Source organism: Chenopodium quinoa, unplaced genomic scaffold, assembly GCF_001683475.1.
Source record: "Chenopodium quinoa cultivar QQ74 unplaced genomic scaffold, ASM168347v1, whole genome shotgun sequence".
Taxonomy (NCBI): Eukaryota; Viridiplantae; Streptophyta; class Magnoliopsida; order Caryophyllales; family Amaranthaceae; genus Chenopodium; species Chenopodium quinoa.
This window is the reverse complement of record NW_018745684.1, coordinates 2,970,261-2,993,011: the sequence shown is the minus strand read 5'-3', so window position 1 is coordinate 2,993,011 and position 22,751 is coordinate 2,970,261. Positions and strand designations below refer to the sequence as shown.

Sequence of the window (22,751 nt, the reverse complement as noted above, 5' to 3'; positions counted from 1 at the left end):
GTACTTAGAAAAATGGAAGCAGTTGGTAGGGCTAATGAGTCTGGCAAACTAACTCCCAACTGGGAAGGACCCTACCGAATCTATGAGGAAGTCAGGGACGGTACCTACCGTCTGGAAACACCAGACGGACAACCGTTGCCTCGAACTTGGAATGTAGATAACCTTAAAAAATATTTCTTCTGAATGATGTAAAGTAAAGAGCTACTTAATAAAGTTTGCACTTACTATTCAATTTTGTATTACGAGGGGCATGCCGTCTGTACCTTTACAATCGGCTACTCTCCATTGAGTTTTTTCACTCTTTCAGAGGGGCATGCCGTCTGTACCTTTACAGTCGGCTACTCTCCATTGAGTTTTTCACTCTATCTTCCGAGGGGCATGCCGTCTGTTCCTTTACAGTCGGCTACTCTCCATTGAGTATTTTACTCACAATACTTAGCTAAAAAGATTAGGGCCTGGCCGACCCTGTGCCTACAGGCGGCTACCCATTCTTTTACTTAGCACCTACGTTCACCAAGAACTTACCAAGGCAACCGCCGAATGATCAAACCAGGCGCCAAGCCACCTGATCAATTTACAAAACTAATACGACCTGTCCCAACATCATAGCAGGCGTCCGACGGCATCCCTCCGGATGAAATTCGTCGCAGAGAGCAGCTCCCATTTGGGTGGAACATTGTTCTATAAACTAATTACACGGCACTTATACGACTGTCCCTAAGGGCAACCACGTAGCCGTTTTTGAGACAAGGATAACTCTATCACTAACCAAACCAGTGGTAGCAGTTGACATCTGAGTCAGATGACCGCCTGTATTACTTGGGATAAATGCAGGGGGTACCTATTGAGTTAATAGCCAACAAACATTGGCGAATCAAGGGGACTAGCCGGCCTACGTCGCCTGGTACCTCTACTACTCAATCTAGATTGTGACGAAGACTAAGTAACTCTTATGTTAACTTAATAGTCACTCAAACTTAGTATGGAGCTTAAAAGGTATGAGTCGTCCGCCTGCTTTTAACAAACAGGGGCTCTCAACCACTACTCTTGCTAGGTTAACAAATTACGAGTTGAAAGCCAACATTGGCAATAAAGGGAAACAACCGGTACCCGCCGCTTGTTATCCTACTTAATTCCTTGGCAACTAGGTAATACTATTTACTTGGTCAGATCGATTGAATACATGGCCGACTGATCGCCCAGCTTGGAAACGGACAACCAGTCGTCCAGGGGCATAGGCGGACCATCCGTACCTGTCTACAATCGGCCATGCAAAACAGTCGATATAGTGTACAATGCAATATCAAAAAATGATTTCATTAATGAAGATAAAAATATTCAGAACCCCGGCCCCCTGGCCGGGTAAATACAATCAAACGGCACGCAGGCCGTGGAAAGAATACATTAAGCTTAAGAAGGGGGCAGTTCAGTATTAGCAGTTGCCGCCTGGTCAGCACTCTTCTTGCTAGACTCGGCTTCAGCTGCATCCTCTTTTGATGCCTTACCCCCAAGTGGCACAAGCGCCACAACCGGCTCATCCTCAACCAAGGCTTCCTCCAACGCCTCGTCCTCAGCAGCCGCCAGGATCTCTTGATTATATATTTCAGAACACTGGCGGTACGTTTTTTCCCACGAGGCAAAGTCGGCACTGGGGAAGAGGCGGCTCCAGGTCATGCGCTGGATCTGGGAAGAGTCTTCAATCATCTCTCGGACGAGCTCTCTCTTCTCTTGCTCAGCCTTCTCCGTGAGCTCTCTCTTCTCTTGATCAGCCTTCTCCGAGAGCTCTTTGGTTAGACTCTTCTCCTGGGTCACCAGGCGTTCTTTTACGTTAGCCAAGGATTTTTCCATGGTATCGTAGGAGAGTATCTTTTGGCGGAGAGGTTTAAGCTCGGCCTTGAGGTTGGAGACGGTCGCCTCTAGCTCGCTGTTCCTCTTCTGGGCCGTCTCTAACTGGGCCCGGATAGCGGCGGTAGCCTGCGCCTGATAATAAAGAATATCAATTGTCAGAACTTCATTTTGGGCAATTTGAAACATTGCCTTGTCACAGTTAGAGGCGGCCATAGCTTTTGCAGCCTTTACCTCTTTGTTTTTCCGATCAAGCGGCTTGCGAAGGCCGTTCACTCGGAGCAGGGCCTAAGTAAAAAGGGAACATACGTCAGTTTCCAAACAAGATAACAGGCGTCCTGGAACTCAAATACAAAAAATGCTAAGTATACCTCAGCAAGGACCCCTGCAATCCCATCAAGGTCAAGGGTGCCGACACCCCTGACCGCCTCCCTTTCAGATGGAGGAACTGCTTTGATCATGGACTTGGCTACCTCTACCAAGTCAGGTTCCTGAGGGCCGGCTGCATCAAGCGTAAAAAAGCAAGTTAGACCTAGTCAAGAAGAAAGCAAGTGAAGGTTTTTACAAGTAATTGTCCATACTTCTAGGCGGCCCCGCCGGAGTTTTAGAAGAAGTGGCCGGCTGCTTTTCAGCCGCCACTGTTTTCCTGGAAGACCCAGGAGAGCTTGCAACAGTCGTCCTCCGGGCCTTGGGGTCCGGCTGTTGCGAGGAAGAAGCTCTTGGAGTGCCCGACTGAAAAAAAAAAAAAAAAAAAAAAGAAAAAAAGTTAGTATATGCATAAGACAACAACTCCTAAAAGAGGAAGAGTTTCGAGGCCTACCAAGGGTGCCCCCTTGTTGGGGGAGTCGGTACAGGAATGTTTCATGAGAGAGGCCCGCAACATGGCCGCTGCAGTCTTGGATGCTGTTATTTTGCTCATGGCGTCAGCTGCAAAAAATAAACAGCAGAGTTAGTAAAAATCTCAAGTAAACAAGGCGTGAAAAAACAGAGTATTTGTCAGGCCGGCTACCTCTAGAGCACCGACTGCTGAGGCCACAGGCGGCCAAAAAGTACTCGTCATAGAGCCACTTAAAGCTCGGGACGCAGTTCAGGGGTACTTGCTCTCGTACCCCTGAAGTAGAGTTCACCCTAGTCTCTACTTTGAAGAGTCCTTTGTCTAGGATCTCTTTTTTAGCCTTTGGGGGAACAGGCGGCATGCTGCGGCCGCCTGCGAGAAGAGGCGGATCCCTATTCCACTTGTTAAAGCGTTTGTTCAGCTCCGTGTCTGAACCCTCGATGATAAGGAAGGTGTTCCGCCAATCCTTCCATTTGTTCGCCTTACCTCTCGTCATGAGGTAGCCCCTGTGGCTTGTTAATTGATACCAGCCGGTACCGCCCGACTTAGGGGTCCGGCTGAGATAGTTCATGTGGGCGAAAGCCTCGAAGCTTGGCTCCACCCCGTACATTTCGCACCCGGCCACATAGCCGAGTACGTTTACCCAAGAGTTGGGGGCTAACTGCCATAACCCCAAATCATACCCATCTAAAATCCGTTGAACAACCGGATGTAATGGGAAGCGCAGTCCAGCTTTGATGGCCGCCACATAGCAGCCAAAGCAGCCGTCATCATAGCTGGTACCAGCCGGCCAGACGACAGTGTCTTCTGGATCCGGCACGAACAGTAAAAACTCCGGGCCCATTCTGTGGTTAGCAATAAAGCTCTCCACTTTGTCTTGCATGGTTGCGATCCGGCCCCGGGGTACCGTGCAGTAGTAGGGGGTGTTTTCCTCTCTGTGAGAGGCGGACGGCTCCGCCCAATTGTCCCCTTTCTCAACTGCATGAGAAAGCCTCGCCTCTTGTAGGCGACTGTTTCTTTCTTCTGAGCCTGGAGAACTGTGGCCAGAAGAGCTGGACTCGGACTCGTCCTCTGACGAGTCCGAAGAGGACGACTCCTCCCCTCTCCCAGAGGGGCCCGCCTCCTCTCCCTTAGAAGGAGCAGGAGGAAAATTAGACTTATCAACGGTAAGATGGGAAGGGACCACCTTGCCCCCTCTCTCAGAACTGTCGGCTTGGCAGCCGCCTCGTTTCAATTCTACATCTGGCGCCTGGTCAGATGTTTCACTAAGGAGCACCCTTTGGGAGGAGCCGTCTGAGTTTGACATCATGGCAGTCTTTTTTGTTCTGGCCATCACGTTCTGCATAGACACAGATACAGTCGGACTTTGTATAAAGGGCAAAGATGGGTCCAGAAAAGGGCAGGCGGCACTCCTAGTCCTAGATTCAGCCGTCCCCGGTGACCGGCTGATCACTAACTTAGGTCGTGTCGTGTGCTTCCGTGGTGCCATTTCAAAAAATAAAAAGAAAATTAAGAGTAAGAGAACTGAGTTACCTGAACGAGTGACGGTTGATGAAGTTCTGGAAATCCGGGTCAGTCGGCTTGTCAGAACAGGCGGTAGGCAGAAAAGGTCCGAAATGTCAGAGCAAGTTCAGGGGTCCGAATGTTCTCGCAAAGTTCTCAAATGTGAAAATGACCGAAGTCAGCACTTCCTTATATAGGCAAAGTGAGAAGGCGAAGGGTCGCTTCCAAATTCAAAATTTGGGCGGGAAAATCTCTCGGCCGTTTGCAAGGTGACACCTGTAGCAGGCCGTCGCCTATCACCGTGCGACACCTGTCACAGGCGACACGTGACCAGTCACGTGCCACCTGTGAGGGGCAAATGATTAGGGGATTTTTATCCTCCAATCACCGTCTGACAAGTGGACCAACCAGGTTCCGCCACGTGTCCTTCACGTAGGCCAATAGGAGCCTGCCACGTGTCAATTACAGACTCGTCCTCTGCGGACCAATCGAGACACGCCACGTGTCCACCCATGCCAAATGGGAAAACCGGCCACCAAGGCCCAATCCTGTTTAGAGGCCCGGTCAGCCCTAGGTTTACCCTAAACCTAGAGAGTGGCACGCTTCTCAAGACTATAAATACTCCTCTTAATCCTCATTAAGAGGAGGGAGAAAAAGAGAGAGAACTCTAATAGCACACGGATTATACTTTAAACACTCTCACCTAGAGAGACTAAACCACTTTAATTTCCGTATTAATTACTCCTTAATCAGGTACTAACTTGACCGTTGGAGGCGGAGCTCTCAGGAGTCTCCGTTATTTTGCAGGTACAGGCGGCCGGTTCCAGTCTCGGTGTTGTAACTCTCCCGCAGGACATCAGAAAACCCCGAAACAGAATCGTTAACGAACACAGGTATATCAACACCATCACCAATAACCAAGGTCTTCCAGAATGGATGAATTTGCCTGATATACAAGCCTGATTGCAACTAGCGAATCATGTATTTGGAAAGCACATGGTAAACCATGGGTCACAAGTATTGCACATCCACAACGCTCATACACCTGGTAACTCAACTCCCTCATCCTTCTCGCCTCATCATCGAGAATTTTCAAACGATGTTGAGATATTTTGCCATTTATACGTGATAGTGGCAATTGTCTGTACTTCTCACCAATTTTCGATCTTAATGCCTCCAAACCATTACGAATTACAATGATCTGATTACCAATATGACAATGTACTTGGGCCCATACGGTATCCAAAGAACCTGCCGTTGATTCAGATTATGAAAAAATATTATGATATTTAATTAAAATTACTAAAATGAAGTAAAGACAACAACTACAACATTATAACAACGAACCCGTCGATGATTCAAACCACGTCTTCACTGCCGAATGTTGGCTCTCAACTCTACAATTACTCGTGTTACCAAAGTGAAGAACTTGGTTCGTCCAAAATGTCACAAATTTGATTTTATGACAAAGCCGTATTCTCTCAACGTAAGTAATCACTGTCGGATAACTTGCCCACCTAGCTTTCATTGTATCTACAGCAACATTATAATCCGCCTCGGTTGTAGCATCCATGATACGTTTCCATTTGCCATTTTTAAAACTCGCACCGATCTTCTTATTTTTGAACATATCAGTCACCCTAGCCTCCACATCTTTGTTAATCTACCATCGACAAAGTAAATGCGACGTTTCTAGAAACACTTCTCTCAATGCTACACAGAGGCCAAGTTCACGGTCTGACAAAAATACCGATGGTTCTTTATCATACTCAATCAACTCCTTTAATATCTACAACACCCACAAATAGCTTGCCGTGCACTCGTTGCGCATGAACACATAACCAACGAGGAAATTCTGATTTGTTGGTGTTACACCTACTATCTCAAAGAACGACATCCCGTATCGGTTGGTCTTGTATGTTGAATCCATACCGATTACATGTGGGTATGTGCGTAGTATGTTTACCGTGATTGAGTGCACCATAATGCATGTTGTAGAATGCCGAGGTCATTGGCCATGACCCAGTAAATATACTGACTATGTCTCGCCAAATGAAGAAATTGCTGAACAACTCCTCTTCCTTTAGACATCTCCGTTCTCAAGTCATTCCGGAATTGTAAATGTGTCTGATGTTTGGATGATCATCTAGAAATTGCTCTGCAATAGTTGCCATGATGTTACGTGGTGCAACCTTGGACTTTGTCATGTTACGCACAACCTTTTTTTGCATCCGGGCTCAAGCCACTAATTTTACGATGACCCTTCTGATACACAATCATTGGATGGTTATGGGTCTTAGTTTCATCATTTTTTGCACGGATCTTCCAATTGTCTGTGATGAATTCATAATATATCTTGATGTAGAAAGGACAAGCATTAGCTTTGATTTTTGTGTCCTTTCGTATTGCATTCTCAAAATCTCTCGGCTTGCTCTTCCGTCCCCGATCACATTTCAAATATCGATACGGCCGACAATCTCTGATTTTGTTGTAAGACGATTTAACCAAAATAAATCCCAGATTTATGGAAACAACATCCGCCCATTTAACTGCATCATCAAACGTTGGAAATAACGTGTGTGTGACAAAATTCACAATATAATTCACACCATCACCGCCATCTTCAGACTCCAAATCCTATAAAAATAAAAGAAAACACACAAAATTCTCCAATTTTTTTTTTTATTATAATATTAATAACAATATTTATAAAACAATAATAATACTATAACATCACTAATTACAAGTTAAATAATAAGATTGATCACAATAACATATTTAAAACACTAATAATAAGCAAATAATAAATAAACCAACATTAGCTAATATCACAACATTAACTAATATTAACTAATAATACTAATACTAATTACTCAAATTATCACAAAAATAATAATAATCACAATAAAAATTATAATAATAATACAAAAATTACATTAATAAATTTGATTAATTGGTTTCAAAAAAAAAAAATGATTAATTAATCAATACAATACAAAAAAAAAAACAAAAAAATGACATCTGCCTAGAATTTCCGAATCCACCTAGGTGGATCCGCTTAAAATTTCCGGATCCACCTAGGAAGATCCGTAAATTCTGTGCGGATGTGTGCATCTACCTTAAATTTTCGGATCTACATTGGTGGATCCGGACCACCAAGGTGGTTCCGGATATTTTAGGCGGATGTTTTTATTTCAAAAAAAAAAAAAAGTACGAGGACTTACAGAATCTTCCGACGATGCCTCCGGTGTACGATCGTTGTTGCCGTCCATCGTCCTAAACCCGACGCTAAAGCTTATTAAATTTTTTTCTTAAAAAAAATCGGATTTTTGGTGGTGGATCGAATGTGGTGGGGTTGGATGCCGTGGGGTCGGATGTGGTGGGCTCGGGAATTTTTTTAACCACGTGGTCCTAAGTGGAGGGGTCGGAATAATATTATAATGCCCATATGTTTCATAATGGACCATTATATTGTCCAACTTACACAAAGGGCAATATCGTCCTCCCACGTCAAAAAGGGAGCGATGCCTTGTAAAATGGGAGCGTTGTTTAACAATTCACAAAAAAAAATGGAGAATTTAGAGATATATATAGCATTGGTATCAAGGATAATTGTGGTATTTTACTAATTTTTACTAAAATTCCTTTTAAAAACCTACAATAAGTGCAAATGTTTTTAAAATTCTTCCTTCCTAAGACCTAAATAATGTTATGCTCCCTCTTAGTCGTCCCAATATTTTAGTTTAACAAATATTACCTCCGTTTTATATTATGTACAACAAAAATTTTGATACAGACTCCTATTTGTGGGTGTTAAAGAAATGAAAACATTTTAGTAAATGTTGTACATAATATAAAACGAAATTGTATTTAAGGATCGAATTATATGATAAACAACATACTCCTTTGACTTAAGTAATCTTTATCACTTAAAAAATTAACACTTTCATTTATTTAAATATAATTAATATTTCCTTAAAAAATTGATCATACTTTTAAAATCAAAGCATTTACGTATCACAAATACAATGTTAAATATTTTCTCAAAAAAAAATATAATGTTAAATATGATCAGGTACAATAGTCGAGCCTAGTTGAGAAAGACAGAGAGTAGCCGGTCTAGCCACTCTTTTAATACGTGAACCACGGGATGGTGGCCTTGATTTTAATTTACTCGCCAGGGTGTCGTCTCATCACAACCAAAAAAAAAAAAAAAAAAAAAAATAGACGTTAGGGTTCCCTCTCTACAACGGCTAGTTCCAATTTCAAAATTCGCAAGAAAATCATTTTCCCCAAAACCCTCATTTCTTTCCACTATTGCAAAATTTCTTTCCGTTACAAGCACTTCTCAGCTTTCTCTCTCTTCACTCAGTAATCAATTCTCAATCTTTTATTCAAAGAAACAATCTTTTTCATTGAATTTTCAAGAAATCTCAATCAAATTAAGCAACATTTCAATAAAAAAATCTTGAATTTTCAAATCAAAAAAAGATATATCCCAACTTTAATTACTCTGTTTTTTTTGGATTGATTTTTGATCTGGGTTTCTGTAATTTGAACTTCAAAATCCATCAATGGCTCCAACCCCATCTTCATCTTCAAAATCAAATCATTCCCATTTCAATATAATCCGAACTCCACAATCTAAACAACGTCTTCACTTCAATTCTTCAAGAATTCCTCATCCTTCACCAAACCCTAACCAAAACCCTAATTCCCAACCTGCAGAACACCCAGTTGAAGTCATTGGAAGAATCAGGAATCTTCCAGAACCAACAAAAGATGATAAACCCATTACTAATCTCTTCCAAATCATCCCAGATCAGCAAACAATTAGGGTCAAGACTGAAATCGGATACCGCGATTTTACCCTTGATGGGGTATCTTCTTCTGAGGATGATGACCTTGATGGTTTTTACAAGAAGTTTATTGAAAGTAGGATACTTGGGGTTAAAATGGGGGCTAAATGTACTATCATGATGTACGGTCCGACGGGTTCGGGTAAGAGTCATACTATGTTTGGGTGTTTGAAGCAACCTGGGATTGTATACAAGAGTTTGAAGGATATTTTGGGAGATAAAGAAAATGGGGAAGAACAAGTTGGGATGTTTGTGCAAGTTTCTGTGCTGGAGATTTATAATGAAGAGATTTATGATCTATTGTCTTGTGATAAAAATGGTGGATCATTCAATCTTTGGTCCAAGGGCAGTGCTTCTAAGGTATAATCAATTAAATATTTTTGGTTAATTACCTTTGTTTTCTGTTGAATTATTGATTTGTGCTTTGTTTAGGTTGATAATAATATGTAAATTTAGCTTATACTTGAATGTTGTGTGAATTGTGATTGTGATCTATGTTACTCGGACTATTCATTTCACTAAATTTTGAGTTAAGTTTATGGAAAAGTTTTTATAAATTAGCCGAGTTGGACGCTTAGACATGGACTCGAGTCCGAGTAATAAAGGTTGTAATTTATGTTGTTTGTCTAATTTGTGTATTGTTCCACTTGATTCTATGCAGTTGGTGATTTAGCATTTACGTTTGATTAGTCAAGCTGTTGGGTTGTTCATCTTCCTAGTTTCTGTTTCAATTAGGTGTTAGTCTGTTACTGTGTTAGCTTCTCAGAATTGCCATTTTATAGATCAAACCCTAAATGAAGGTTCATCATATAGAAAATGCAGGTTCTTATTGATTTGAACTTAATTATGGTATAGTTATTATAAAATAAAGTTCATATCACTCATTCCAGGTAAAACTAGAAGTGATGGGGAAAAAGGCTAAAAATGCAACATTTATATCTGGAAATGAGGCTGGAAAAATTCTGAAGGAGATACAGAAAGTGGAGAAGAGAAGGATTGTTCGAAGCACGAATTGCAATGACAGAAGTTCCCGGAGCCATTGCATGGTATGGATGTTTTATATCTTACTATGATAAGGATTGACAACATCTATTATGTGATGTCTAGGCTTATGAAGTTTATGGCCTTTTACCTGTCTTATGGATTATGTTAGATAATTTTGGATGCTCCAACCGTTGGTGGAAGGCTGATGCTCGTCGACATGGCAGGATCAGAGAACATAGAACAAGCTGGTCAAGTTGGCTTTGAAGCCAAAATGCAGGTAATATAAAGCAAGGATTATAAAAGTCCTTCAATCACTCAGTTTAGGCCACATTTTATTTTGGAGTCATGTTTTATGAGTTAATATGTACTTAGAAAGTGACCAATTGTTTTGGGACGATAAAAATAAAAGCGGTTTATTATACTAGGATGAAAAATGTGGTAATGTGGTATGACAGTAGCAAGTAAATACCTGGCTTTGATCTAATTTACTGATTACTGTCCTCGTTACTCAGGAAGGTAATGCTTTGTATATACCTAGAAAGCTATTACTGTGTATTCACTTAGAAAATGCCAATTATTTTGGGACGATAAAGATAGATATTGGCTTTGATCTAAATTACTGATTACTGTCCTTGTTACTCAGGAAGGTAATGCTTCATTGCTTTGTATATACTTAGAAAGCTATTGCTGTGTATTCACTTAGAGAATGCCAATTATTTTGGGACGATTAAGATAGAAATGTACGACAATAACGAATAAATACCGGTTCTGACCTAATTTGACTGTCCTTGGTACTTTGCAGACTGCAAAGATTAATCAAGGTAATACAGCTTTGAAGAGAGTTGTTGAGTCTATTGCTAATGGTGATTCACATGTACCATTCAGAGACAGCAAGTTAACTATGCTTCTGCAGGTATACAAGAATTTCATGTTTTCTTGTATTCAATAGTATCAGGATCAAATTTTCTAAAAGAGCAGTTTCTACTGCTTTGTTGACTGTTTAAGAACATTGGTGCTTTTTCTTCCTGCTATGTCATCATAGGATTCTTTCGAGGATGACAAGTCCAAGATACTGATGATCTTGTGTGCAAGTCCAGACCCAAAAGAGACGCACAAAACAATCTCTACACTAGAGTATGGAGCAAAAGCGAAGTGCATTGTTCGTGGTCCACATACCCCTGTCAAAGAAAAGGTCGGTGAGGATTCAGCTTCTACTGTGATTCTAGGATCAAGGATCACAGCAATGGACCAGTTCATTCTGAAGTTACAAACAGAGAACAAGCAGAGAGAGAAAGAGTGCAGTGAGGCAAAGAAGTTGCTTCAGAAAAAGGAGGAAGAGGTTTCACAGTTGAGGGCAAAGCTTGGGCAAGTTGGAGGAGAACATGTGTCAGGTGCTAGTGAAGAGGAGATCAATGAGAAGGTCAATGAACGTATGCAGACGTTGAGGAAGGAACTCGACAAGCAGCTGGAAGAGTGCCAAAGAATGGCTAATGAGTATGTTGAGTTGGAGAAAAGGAGAATGGAAGAGAAGGTACAAAGACAACAACAAGAAGTTGAAATGCTGAGGCGAAAGTTAGAGGAAATGGAGATTGAACTATCTCGTTCAAGGGATGGAAGCAGTAGTGATGGAAGTGGAGTTGAATTAGATGGCATCGGTCTTGTGAAAAGGCTGAAGGAAGTGTATGCTGATGAAGATCCTGGAATGGAGAAGTCTATGGACTTAGACATGGGCGATCAAGACTCTTATGCTCGTGAAGTAATTGTAGGCCAGTATCCCACAAATCTGTTCAGTGGGATGCAGGGTTCTTTCACTCCGATACTTTCTGAAAAAACTTATTTGAGCACAGTTTTTGAGGAGGAAGAAGCAGAAGCCGAGGATGAGGATGAAAAGGCTAAGCTGGAGGATGATGAGGTTGAAAAGAAAGTTATAGAGGAGAAAAAAGTCTCTACATCGCCACTGTATGATGTTCAACTCACTCCGTCCTCCAGGAAAACAAGGATTCAGAACATATTCACCTTGTGTGGAAACCAAAGGGAGCTTTCGCAACGAACTCCACAATGTCCTGAAACTCCATGTGATCAATCAACAATTGAGCAAAGTCCTATGACACCACCTAATTGTTCTCAACCTTCTTTTGCTGCTACACCAGAATCCCTGAGGAAAAACTTCAATCCATCTCCAAATGTCACACCAGAGCCTATGAAGGAAAACTTCAATCCATCAGCAAACAATGAAGAAAAAGGTGTTCTGATTGAAGTATATGTTAAATGGGAGGCGACAAAGGAAAATCCAGGCAAGTTTATCAACAAACTTAAGGTTGTCAAAGATGCAACCTTGGCTGATTTGAGGAAACTCATCGAAATTCATCTTGGTGTCGATAAGCAGGATTTTACTTTCCTGTCACTAGGGGTATGTAAATAAAGTTATTGTTGATTTCTTTCACTACATAAGAACCAATCTCATGTTTATATATGTCTATGTATGACAGGATCCTACTGGAGCACCAATCTCGAAAGAAAAGGAAGATAGTTTGCTCGCGAGTAAACTACCAACATGCAACAACCAACTGGGAGGACACTTAGCATGCTTGAGGCCAGCCAAGGGAGCTCAAAGTCCTAATGTTGTTCCATTTACTCCACTGGAAAACAAGCTTTATACAACTCCAGTTTCTTGTGCAAAGAAGCTAGTTCATGACTCTTTATCACCTAGCCTAGACTCTAGTCTGGGTTCCACTCCCTATATTACTCTTCGTCGATTTTAAAAGGTACATAAGCCTATGTACTCGTGTGTTGTATGGACAGCTTTTGTATCACTGACTAATGTGAAGTGGAAGTGTAATGGTATATATATTCCTTTTGGCTAACCTTTAGATTACACGTTGTCTTCATTCATTTCATTTCATTTCTCTACTCTCTATACGGTTGCTGCATCAGCCTCTCATTCGCTACTCTCTAGTTAGTCTGCTGGGAAAATGTCAACATCTGTTATGTCTTGCACCATGTTTGGCTTAAAATATTGTCAACAAGGAAATAAAGCTAACTCAAAAAATGATAAGCATTTTCCCTTCTATGTGCTTTCGGAATTATAAGTTCATATAGAGAAACAAAGAGAAGGCATTTGATAGAGTATAATATCATAACAAAGGGCTGTTATTCCGAAATGAGAGGAAAAATCATGCCTAAGCTGTAAGTTGATGCTGCTAGAAAGTCATGATTATTGCCTCGAATAATGAAATATTGGTGGAAGAGAAGAACAATCCAATAATGTTGAAGTATACCTGCAAGAAAATTGTGATCTAAAGCAATACAGAAAGTCCATTCTTGTGAAAGATAATTAATCAGCTAGAACAGTTATATGTGAGTCACTGAAAATCACATTTTCCAGTAGTAAAATTGTTTATTATCCTTAAAACACTCCATAAATGAATATAATTTGTTCAATGTTAGACTGGTTGAAAGACAATTCAAGCCAAGGTGACATTTAGAGAGATCAAGAACCAATTTTGTTACATGACAAGTTTCAAATAGTTGATTACTTGTACTTCATTTGTTTGACTGCAAGCAAAGAGGGCAATGATAATTTAATAATATTCGATGTATGTAACGAACTCTACCCGTAAATTTTTATTTAATTTTATATAGAGTTACCAAATGCAAATACTCGTAATACATATAAAATTTTATCTCAAATCTTAAATTGTATTTCCAACCGTCGTCCAACACTTTAATCAATTAACTAGTTGAGTAAGTTGACAACCTTGACATCCATAGACTATAAGATCACAACGAGTGTATTTGAAGGTGGGTTATAAAGTATTCCCTCCGTCACTATTTGTTTGCCCATTGTCTGTTTTTGAATCAAACTTTAAAAAGTTTACCAATAATCCAACGCTCTAATCAAACTTTAAAGGATATTGTTAGAATTGTTATACTGTGTGCTTTAAGAGATTAATACTCCGTACTTTGTATTTTACAATTTTTGTGTGTATATAATTGGCGAAATTAATTGTTTAATTTACTCATATGACATATGTTAAAGACTATGCATAGTCAAATGAAATAAACAAATAGAGACAAAAAAAGTAACGACAATGTGGGCCATGAGGGTCTAGGGTAATTCGGAGTTTTAGGACCACACTAGATGCAGTGTTTTGAGTAACTTGATTTAATTTTGAGCATTATTTATCTATTACTCTGTAACCAACATTTTAATAAATTAGTTCATTATTCATCTTTTAACTTTGACTACATGACTACACTTTTTACATATATATAAAAAATAAATTTTTGTGTAAAATATTGTTGAATTAATATCTATGTATATTTTCAAAATATAATTTTTAATTTTTTTTTTGAAACAAATTTTTAATTTTTTTTATTAATTAATGTATATGAAAATTATTGTTAAATTACTAAAAAAAAAAAAAAATCTAATATATATATATATATAAAGTAGGCATTTTTGGAGAGCATTCGGAGCGCCACGTAAGAAATATACTTATTTCGACCAATAAGAAGAAAGATTTGTATTTTATTTTTGAATTAAAAAATTATGTCGCCACCTAGATAAATGTAACGAATTAGATTTGATATATCTAAAATTTTAATGCCACGTAGATTATAATCCACGAATTAAATTATTTTAATGAAAAAAAATAAAGTAAAAATATAGGAAAAGATGAATTTATTAATTCAATACTACGAGTATAAGAAATCCGAAAAAAAATATACTAAAAAATATTTAAATGATAAACGCTTATAATAAAGTTTGATACCTATCATTATAAGATAAATTTTGATAGTAATTATGATAATAAATACAAATTATTCGTTAATTATAATTAAATTAAAATTTGTGATACCTACCATTATAAATTGACACATCATACGACACAAACAAAATTTCTTATCAATAAAGAAAACCCCATCAAGCGAATTTTATGTTAGTAATTTTGTGTAAATTTTTGGTCATCAATGGCCGGGTAATTTTTAGCTTAATTTTTAAAATCCTATGTTTAAATTAGTATTTCTAATTATTACTTACATTGTATTAATTTGGGATAGTCAACGATTATATGTTTATGTTTTACTTACTAAATGTTTTTTTTACATGCAGATCTATCTAACACATCATACAACACAAATAAAATTTCTTATCAATACAAAACCTCATCAAGTGAATTTTGTGTTAGTAATTTTGTGTTAGTTTTAGGTCATCAATGTCCGGGTAATTTTCAAAATCTTATGTTTAAATTCATATTTGTACTTATTAGTTACATTGTATTGATTTAGGATACTTAACGATTATTTGTTTATGTAATGGCATACAATTAGATGTTGTATACTTAATATATGGATGGCTTTGGTTATTTTTGGAGATGATGAAAAAATTCCAATGCATAGATTTGATTTTATATCGCAATAATTTTTCATTTATTGGTAAATATATTGATTTATTTTATATAAATGTAAAGATTTAATTTATATCAATTTCAGTTTGGTTAACATTTCACGGTTCAATTTATCCATTGATGTAGTAGCTTGGTTGTGGACGAGCTTAGTGATTCTATCGAAATAAAAGATATGGTAAAACAATGAATACTGATTTAGGATTTTAATTATTAAAATTTTATCATTTCACATTAAAGATTTTATATAACGGAAAAAATATCATATTTACAATTTATTTATATTTAATAAATTCATTATAAATTATAGTAAAAAAAAATATTAAACTTTTGTAATTTTGTTTGAAATTATTAAATACAATAAATCAAATAATTAAAATCTTAGATGAAAAAACCTTAATATACTTATTTCGACCAATAAGAAGAAAGATTTGCATTTTATTTTTGAATTAAAAAATTATGTCGCCACCTAGATAAAAGTAACGAATTGGATTTGATATATCTAAAATTTTAATGCTAAGTAGATTATAATCCACGAATTAAATTATTTTAATGAAAAAAGTAAAGTAAAAATATAGGAAAAGATAAATTTATTAATTCAATACTACGAGTATAAGAAATCAAAAAAAAAATATACTAAGAAATATTTAAATGATAAACGCTTATAATAAAGTTTGATACCTATCATTATAAGAAAAATTTGGATAGTATTTATGATAAAAAATACAAATTTTTCGTTAATTATAATTAAATTAAAATTTGTGATACCTACCATTATAAATTGACACATCATACGACACAAACAAAATTTCTTATCAATAAAAAACCCCATCAAACGAAAGCGAATTTTGTGTTAGTAATTTTGTGTTAATTTTTTGTCATCAATGGCCGGGTTTTTTAGCTTAATTTCTAAAATTCTAAGTTTAAATTAGTATTTCTATGTTTAACAATATTTTTAAAACAATGAATAGTATTTCTATTTAAACATAAGATTTTAATTTATATCAAACGAGGTTGGTGATTCTATCAAAATAAAATATATGGTAAAACAATGAATAGTGATTTAGGATTTAAATTATTAAAAATTTATCATTTCACATTAAAGATTTTATATAACGGAAAAAAAATATCATATTTACAATTTATTTATATTTAATAAATTCATTATAAATTAATTATAGTAAAAAAAATATTAAACTTTTGTAATTTTGTCTGAAATTATTAAATACAATAAAATCAAATAATTAAAAATCTAAGATGAAAAAACCGTGCATTGCACGGGCTTCCATCTAGTAATTATTAAAGTAATGTGTTTAAAAAAAAAAAATCAAAACGTTGCGTCTATTGTAAAGCAAAGGTATTAAATAATTGTGTATATAAATCTAATTTACCTAAATGTTTGTGTGTTTTTGAGGACCCAAATCATCTAGCTAGTAAGATTGATTTTAATTTGATTGTGAAGCATTTCAAGCATTTAATTTCACATTCTATTCACCCTTTTCCTTTCATTGGGATTGTTAGAGAATTATTCATTTGAAGGGGAATGAAGTAGATCTAAATATTTGGAGAGATTTAGAACCCTACCTTCTATCAATTATCCCATAAAATTAATTGAAAAGATCAATTTATAAACTACATGCTTGATTGTGTGTCAATTGTTAGCTTCAATCCCTAAAATTGTCAATTGTTAACGATGCATAAAATTACATGATAGATCTATGTAATTCACGAGATTTCTAGATAATTGAATGTTTGATGTAGCTTAGGTTATCTATGTGCACAACTTTGCGTATTTATTAATTCCCTTTAATAAATAGCGAGATTATATTATGTTATTAACCGTCGTATTTCAGCTATTAAGATAGGTTGATCTTTTCTCTCACCGGAAATTTTTGGTAGATTATTAATTACATTATATTGTTTAGTTTCGTTAACTTTTCCTTATATATATTGCATGATTTATGATTTGTGGCCGTGTGTTATACATGTTTACCTCATTCTAGAATAGATATTTTTGGTTAGAGTAATAGTAACTCAAACAATAAAATTTTAACATTTTAAGCTTGAACTTGATGAGTTATACCATGTATCTTTCACTTTAATAGACTTCTCCATGTAAAATTTAATAAACTCTAGTAATTTTTTAGAGCTGCATCCAAATTCGCGGTATGTTTGCTAGTTCTATGATCATTGTTGTAGTACTACACACACTCTCAACTACGTCCACCATGTCCTCTTTCAATCTGCTGTCACTAATATCATATGTACACGAGAATATCAATGGTGATATATATATTTATATAGACTGATTTAATTCTGTTAATATGTTTAGATCATACTTACTTATTTTTATTTTAATTTCGCCTTTATTTTCCTTACAGATAAACATTAACTTGAAGATCAAAAACATAACACCATTCAAAGTGAAGAAATCTGACAAAATCAAGAAGCTGAAACAGATTTGCAGCAAGGAAGGTGTTGCTGAGAACCTCCTTGATTCCTGCAATCGAGATGAATCTCTGAATGAGGAACAGACAGTCGACGACTACAACATTAGGAAATTGCTCATCAAAATCCCTTCCAACCCTCAGCTGAACATGATGGTTGTTGCGACTGTCAATGACACCGTGTATTCTGTCAAAATCATGATAGCGAATAAGCTGGGGTGCAACCCAAACAACTACGATCTCATGTACAAGGGCAGGCTCCTTCCTCCTCGTGTAACCCTTGCTAGTCTCAACATGGTTACTCATTCGATCCTGTACTTGATCAAGATACCTCAAGATCTCGTGTGGATATCAATTTACACCCCTAATTGTGGGATGGTTAGCTTTCAGATCAAGAAGCTTCAGACTGTTGGGTATGCCAGGGCTGTGGTTGGGAGTATGATAAACTCGAGGGTTGATGAAGCTGGACTTTTGTTGGCTGGAAAGGCTCTCGAGGATTCGAGGACATTGGCTTCATACTGCATTGATGATCATACTGTTCTGCAGCTGATCTATCCTTTTCAGGTGTCTCTGAAGCTGTACAAGGCTAGGACTATCTGAATGTCCTGGCTTCAGATGACGTGCGTGTTATCCATAGAAGGATGTTTGATGAGCACGGAATTGTTCCTCCTTGCTACCACCCCATCAACTTCCAAGGGAGAAGGCTCGTTGTTGGTTACAGCCTTGCAAGCTATGGTGTCAAGAAGGACTCCTTGCTCAAAATGGGGCGTCCTCTCAAGCGCATAGTAGTACAAGAACTTGCTTAGCTTGATGAGGGTTTTATCGTCGTCTTTGTTTAAGTTTTCTGGTGTCATTGTTGCATGTCGTCGTTGTTGTCTTTGTTGTTGTTGTTGTTAGCAGTTCTTATTGCTGCTGTTCGTTGTTGTTTTTTTTTTCTTCTTGTTGTGTCGTCGCCGTCTGTTTTAGAGAAACACTCGGCAGATTTTACATGTAATATGCCAGAATCTCTCTGTTATTCTGGTAACTGCAGTAAGCTGTCTACTGCTGTCTGTTTGTTGTGTCAGTCCATGTTATAAGTTTTTATGTTGAATCAAACTCATCAAGCTTTTTATGATTTAAGAAATTTTGTGTTAAGGTATGATGGATATTGTTGTCTCATGTTGGTAATTTAAATGTTTGATTATATCATCTAGTTTTGTATTGATAGTTAAGTAATTATGGTAAATGATATGGGTTGTCTGGATCAGGTCATTCTGCTTTGGGAACGAGTTAGATCAGGTTTATTTAGATCAATTTTAACTGCACAATTTTTCAGAAAATATTTGGTCTAGTAGTTCATATTTGACTACCTACTACCCTGAATTGGATAAGTCTTGGCGGATTTACCTAATTTATTAATTTCACAAACTACGAACTAGGTATGGTATTACAAATACATACCAGTTTAACATATTTGGTAATGATTTGCGTTACCATATCCAATAGGGTATTATTAAAAGCGCACTGCGAATTAGGTAACACTATTGCTAACAGAAAAGTCAGGTTTTACATGTTATAAGCGAAGAATAGGACTTGGCTAAGAAGATTTTTGTTCTATTTACTTCCAATCAAAGAATACAACTATCAATCTGTTGCAACTTGCAAGGAATAGAAGAGATTCTAAACCAAAGTTTGCCAAAAAAGGGGAGGTAAAAAGATAAAATGTGTACAGAAAAATATACATTACACACGATGATGAGACTATTTTTATATTGCATGAATTCCTCTAGAAATATCATCCAATGCTTTCTGATCTTCTTGCTCTGATGCTTTTATAAGTGAACCTTGGCATGTATCTTTGCCTTTCGATCGACGTGGTGGTGTATGATCTGCACTGACTCCTGCAGTATTTCTGCTGCTGTTTCCTCCTCCTACACCAGGATCCGAGAAGTGTGAAAACTCGACGACTGGTGGGGCTGTGGACTTGGACTTGGTTGATGATCGAGATGAGCTGGTCTTGGTCTTTTTCCGGCGTGAGGAGGTTTTTTGGCTCACTGAGGTTGACTCACCTTCTGCTGTTCGGAGGCTCTGCTGCTGTTGTTGCTGCGGCTGCTGCTTTGTTAATGACCTTCTAGGGGATTCGACAGCAGAGGGAGTCGAGTTAGCACGCCTCGATCCCCTAGGCTTGTCGGACTTCTTTCGAGAGGGAGACTCAATGGGTGAGTCCGAACTTGTAGAGAACCGTTTTTCTTGGACCAGACCCCGTGTTCTAGGTCCATTTTGTTGATCAACTAGACAAAAACGAAACATAACATGTATCACATCCAATGTAATTATTATTTCCAGACGAAGAGGGTATTATACTTAAAATTGTGTATTGGTCATTTAATTTCTTACCATTCAAAGCTCCTCCTCCACCTCCTCCTCCTTCTCCGTCTTTGAATTGATTAATCTATGGAATACACAAAATATTCAAATTCGATCATAACTAATCTGATCATACTTTAACTGATACATATGAAATAAATTGTTACAATACCCAGCTCGGCGAATTCGCAGTTGGACCATCCCAACCAATATGAGCAACATGCTTTACATCAGTAGGAAACCCAATTTGCATTTCTGTCTCTTGTTCCTCATCTACATTATTACCAATAAATTTGCAAATATTAAGAATTATATTCCACATTAAACCAAAAAAAAAGTTTTATTTTTCTTTCAATAAAAAAAACTTACCAAATATTGTTGAAATGTATCTAAGACCTTTGAGAAGTCCCTTCATCTTCATTGACATCGTCGTTGGATGACACACGATAGAAAATTTCGACACAACGAACGTTCGTTAGCAAATTTCGATACAAGCTAACTGTTCATGTAATAATCTAATCTGCAAAAGGGTAGGAGAAATTCATGTTCATGTTTTTACATGTACATTTTTTGTTTCCCTTGATAAATAAATTAACATCTTATTCCTTCCAACTAACAAGATCTTGTAATAAAAGATAGTTTATCAAATACCGTTCTCAAAAATCTCCAATAATATGTATTGTCAAATATAATTTATTAATTGATTGATTCCTTTTTCTTGGAGTGGAAACCACGAAGACCTTCAACATATTAGTTTAAGCATAATTAAAAATTAGTCTTTTTTCATTAAAACATGGAATGATTTGAACTTTTCCATTAGCGTTTTTTCCTCCTTGTTTTTGTGAGTTGACCTTTTAATTTTTTCAACATTTATGAATTTATTACAAACATGTTTCCATGTTTAATTTCTTGAGCACTTAAAACAAACAAGCATATATCAATGTTTTCATACACTATTGATGCAAAAACAACATGCATTTTTATTTTTCAGATGTTTGTGATTTTTTTACGTCGTATTAATGTATGATAGCCTTGTCGGAACTTGATATTGATATTATAGCGTAACATTTATTCAAATTAAGCATGTAAAATTAAGCAAAATATATATTTCATCAAAAAATTAAGAAGTGCGAATGGAAAAATGGCATTCTCACCTTATAATAGAAACAAATTTGCGGTATAATTCATCAAATTAGTCGTATAAAGAATTATCCTGAATCCATTAATACATTATAGATTGAAGAAATAGAAGATCTTCACAAATATTTGGCTAGGAATAAACACTAGGAAGAAATTGGCTCACAATGTAACGAATTTTGCTGAGGTTTTTTCATATAGTTATTTTTTTTGTATAAATTAAAGGAGGAAGAAAAAAAAAAAAAATCAGAAAGGAATAATTTTGTTTAATCTATTTATGTAAGATGAATGAGAGATTTTTGCCATATGATTTAGGAGCCAAACGTGTTTAGTTGGTTTGGTCCAATTTGGCAATTGCCAGCTAAATTTCAATAATACAACCTGTTATATTTACCCCCCCCCCCCCCCCTTTTTTTTTCTCCTTATTACTTTTTCTAAATAAAGTGATAAAAATTGTGTTTTAATTTTTTTTTTTTAAAAAAAACTCATAAATTCTTATATTTCATCAAACTAATAATAATCTAGAAAAGATACAATCATAGTGTATGAAAATAATTATACACACCTTGCATCCGGGTGTATATAACAATCTTTCAACAGAGTAATACAGTAAACAATAATTATGCGAATGTATACTTGAAAATTAAATACTTGTAAAATTTCTATAATTGACATGAGAATTATTTAATGATAGACATAAGATAACTAGGTTAAAACTCGTAATATAATTACACAACATTTTCATAGCTTTTCCTCAAAATAGATAAATAAATAAAATCATAGCTTTTATATCTTTATGTACCCTTAAAAAAATTCCCGTATATTGTAGGTGGACAGATTTATATATATACTTCGTATATTGTAGAATGTAAGAGTGGAATATTTAGATATTTGAAGCAATATTTTTCCACTTTAATTGGAAATTTATTACAAAAAAACTACGAGTAATATATTAAATAAATTAAAAATAAAATGGAAAACTAAGGGTCTTGTTTGGCATCGTATTTTGTTTTCGGTTTTTTTTTATTTTTTATTTTTTTATTTTTTTATTTAAAAAAAAAAAGAAAAACTAAACATCAAAAATAGAAAACACGAAAAAAGATGTTTTCACTTTTCTGTTGTCAGTTTTCAAAATTATATTTTAATAAGTTTGACTATTATTTGATTCATTATATATCATATATTATATGATTTTGAAAAACAAAAAAACCAAAAAATGAAAACCACAACGATACCAAACAAATCCTAAGCTTTGGTAAGAAATTATAAATTATTAATTAATGTAATATTGACTTAGGTTTAGTAAATTTTTTTATTTTTATTTTGGGTTTAGTGATTTGTGTTTGAATATGTAATCCAATAACTTATACAAAATGAGCATGTTTAT

The 22,751-nt window shown here is 36.2% G+C and overlaps 3 protein-coding genes across 3 annotated transcripts; 2 read left to right on the top strand and 1 right to left on the bottom strand.

The window, feature by feature from the left end:
- The first annotated feature begins 8,757 nt into the window (after positions 1-8,757).
- Positions 8,758-12,890, top strand: LOC110717858 (kinesin-like protein KIN-10A). The gene is made up of 6 exons (XM_021896640.1): positions 8,758-9,402; positions 9,933-10,088; positions 10,196-10,303; positions 10,829-10,939; positions 11,069-12,436; positions 12,516-12,890. The coding sequence occupies exons 1-6, from the start codon at positions 8,758-8,760 to the stop codon at positions 12,786-12,788; spliced, it is 2,661 nt and encodes an 886-aa protein (XP_021752332.1). The 3' UTR covers positions 12,789-12,890.
- Positions 12,891-18,079: 5,189 nt separating this feature from the next.
- On the top strand, positions 18,080-18,481 carry LOC110717572 (polyubiquitin 11-like). The gene has a single exon (XM_021896308.1). The coding sequence runs from the start codon at positions 18,080-18,082 to the stop codon at positions 18,479-18,481; it is 402 nt and encodes a 133-aa protein (XP_021752000.1).
- Positions 18,482-19,463: 982 nt separating this feature from the next.
- LOC110718208 (CRIB domain-containing protein RIC5-like) lies at positions 19,464-20,778 on the bottom strand. Its single transcript, XM_021897018.1, has 4 exons — positions 20,597-20,778; positions 20,400-20,500; positions 20,258-20,312; positions 19,464-20,151 (listed from the first exon to the last, which is right to left on the bottom strand). The coding sequence occupies exons 1-4, from the start codon at positions 20,652-20,654 to the stop codon at positions 19,628-19,630; spliced, it is 738 nt and encodes a 245-aa protein (XP_021752710.1). The 5' UTR covers positions 20,655-20,778; the 3' UTR covers positions 19,464-19,627.
- Positions 20,779-22,751: the final 1,973 nt, after the last annotated feature.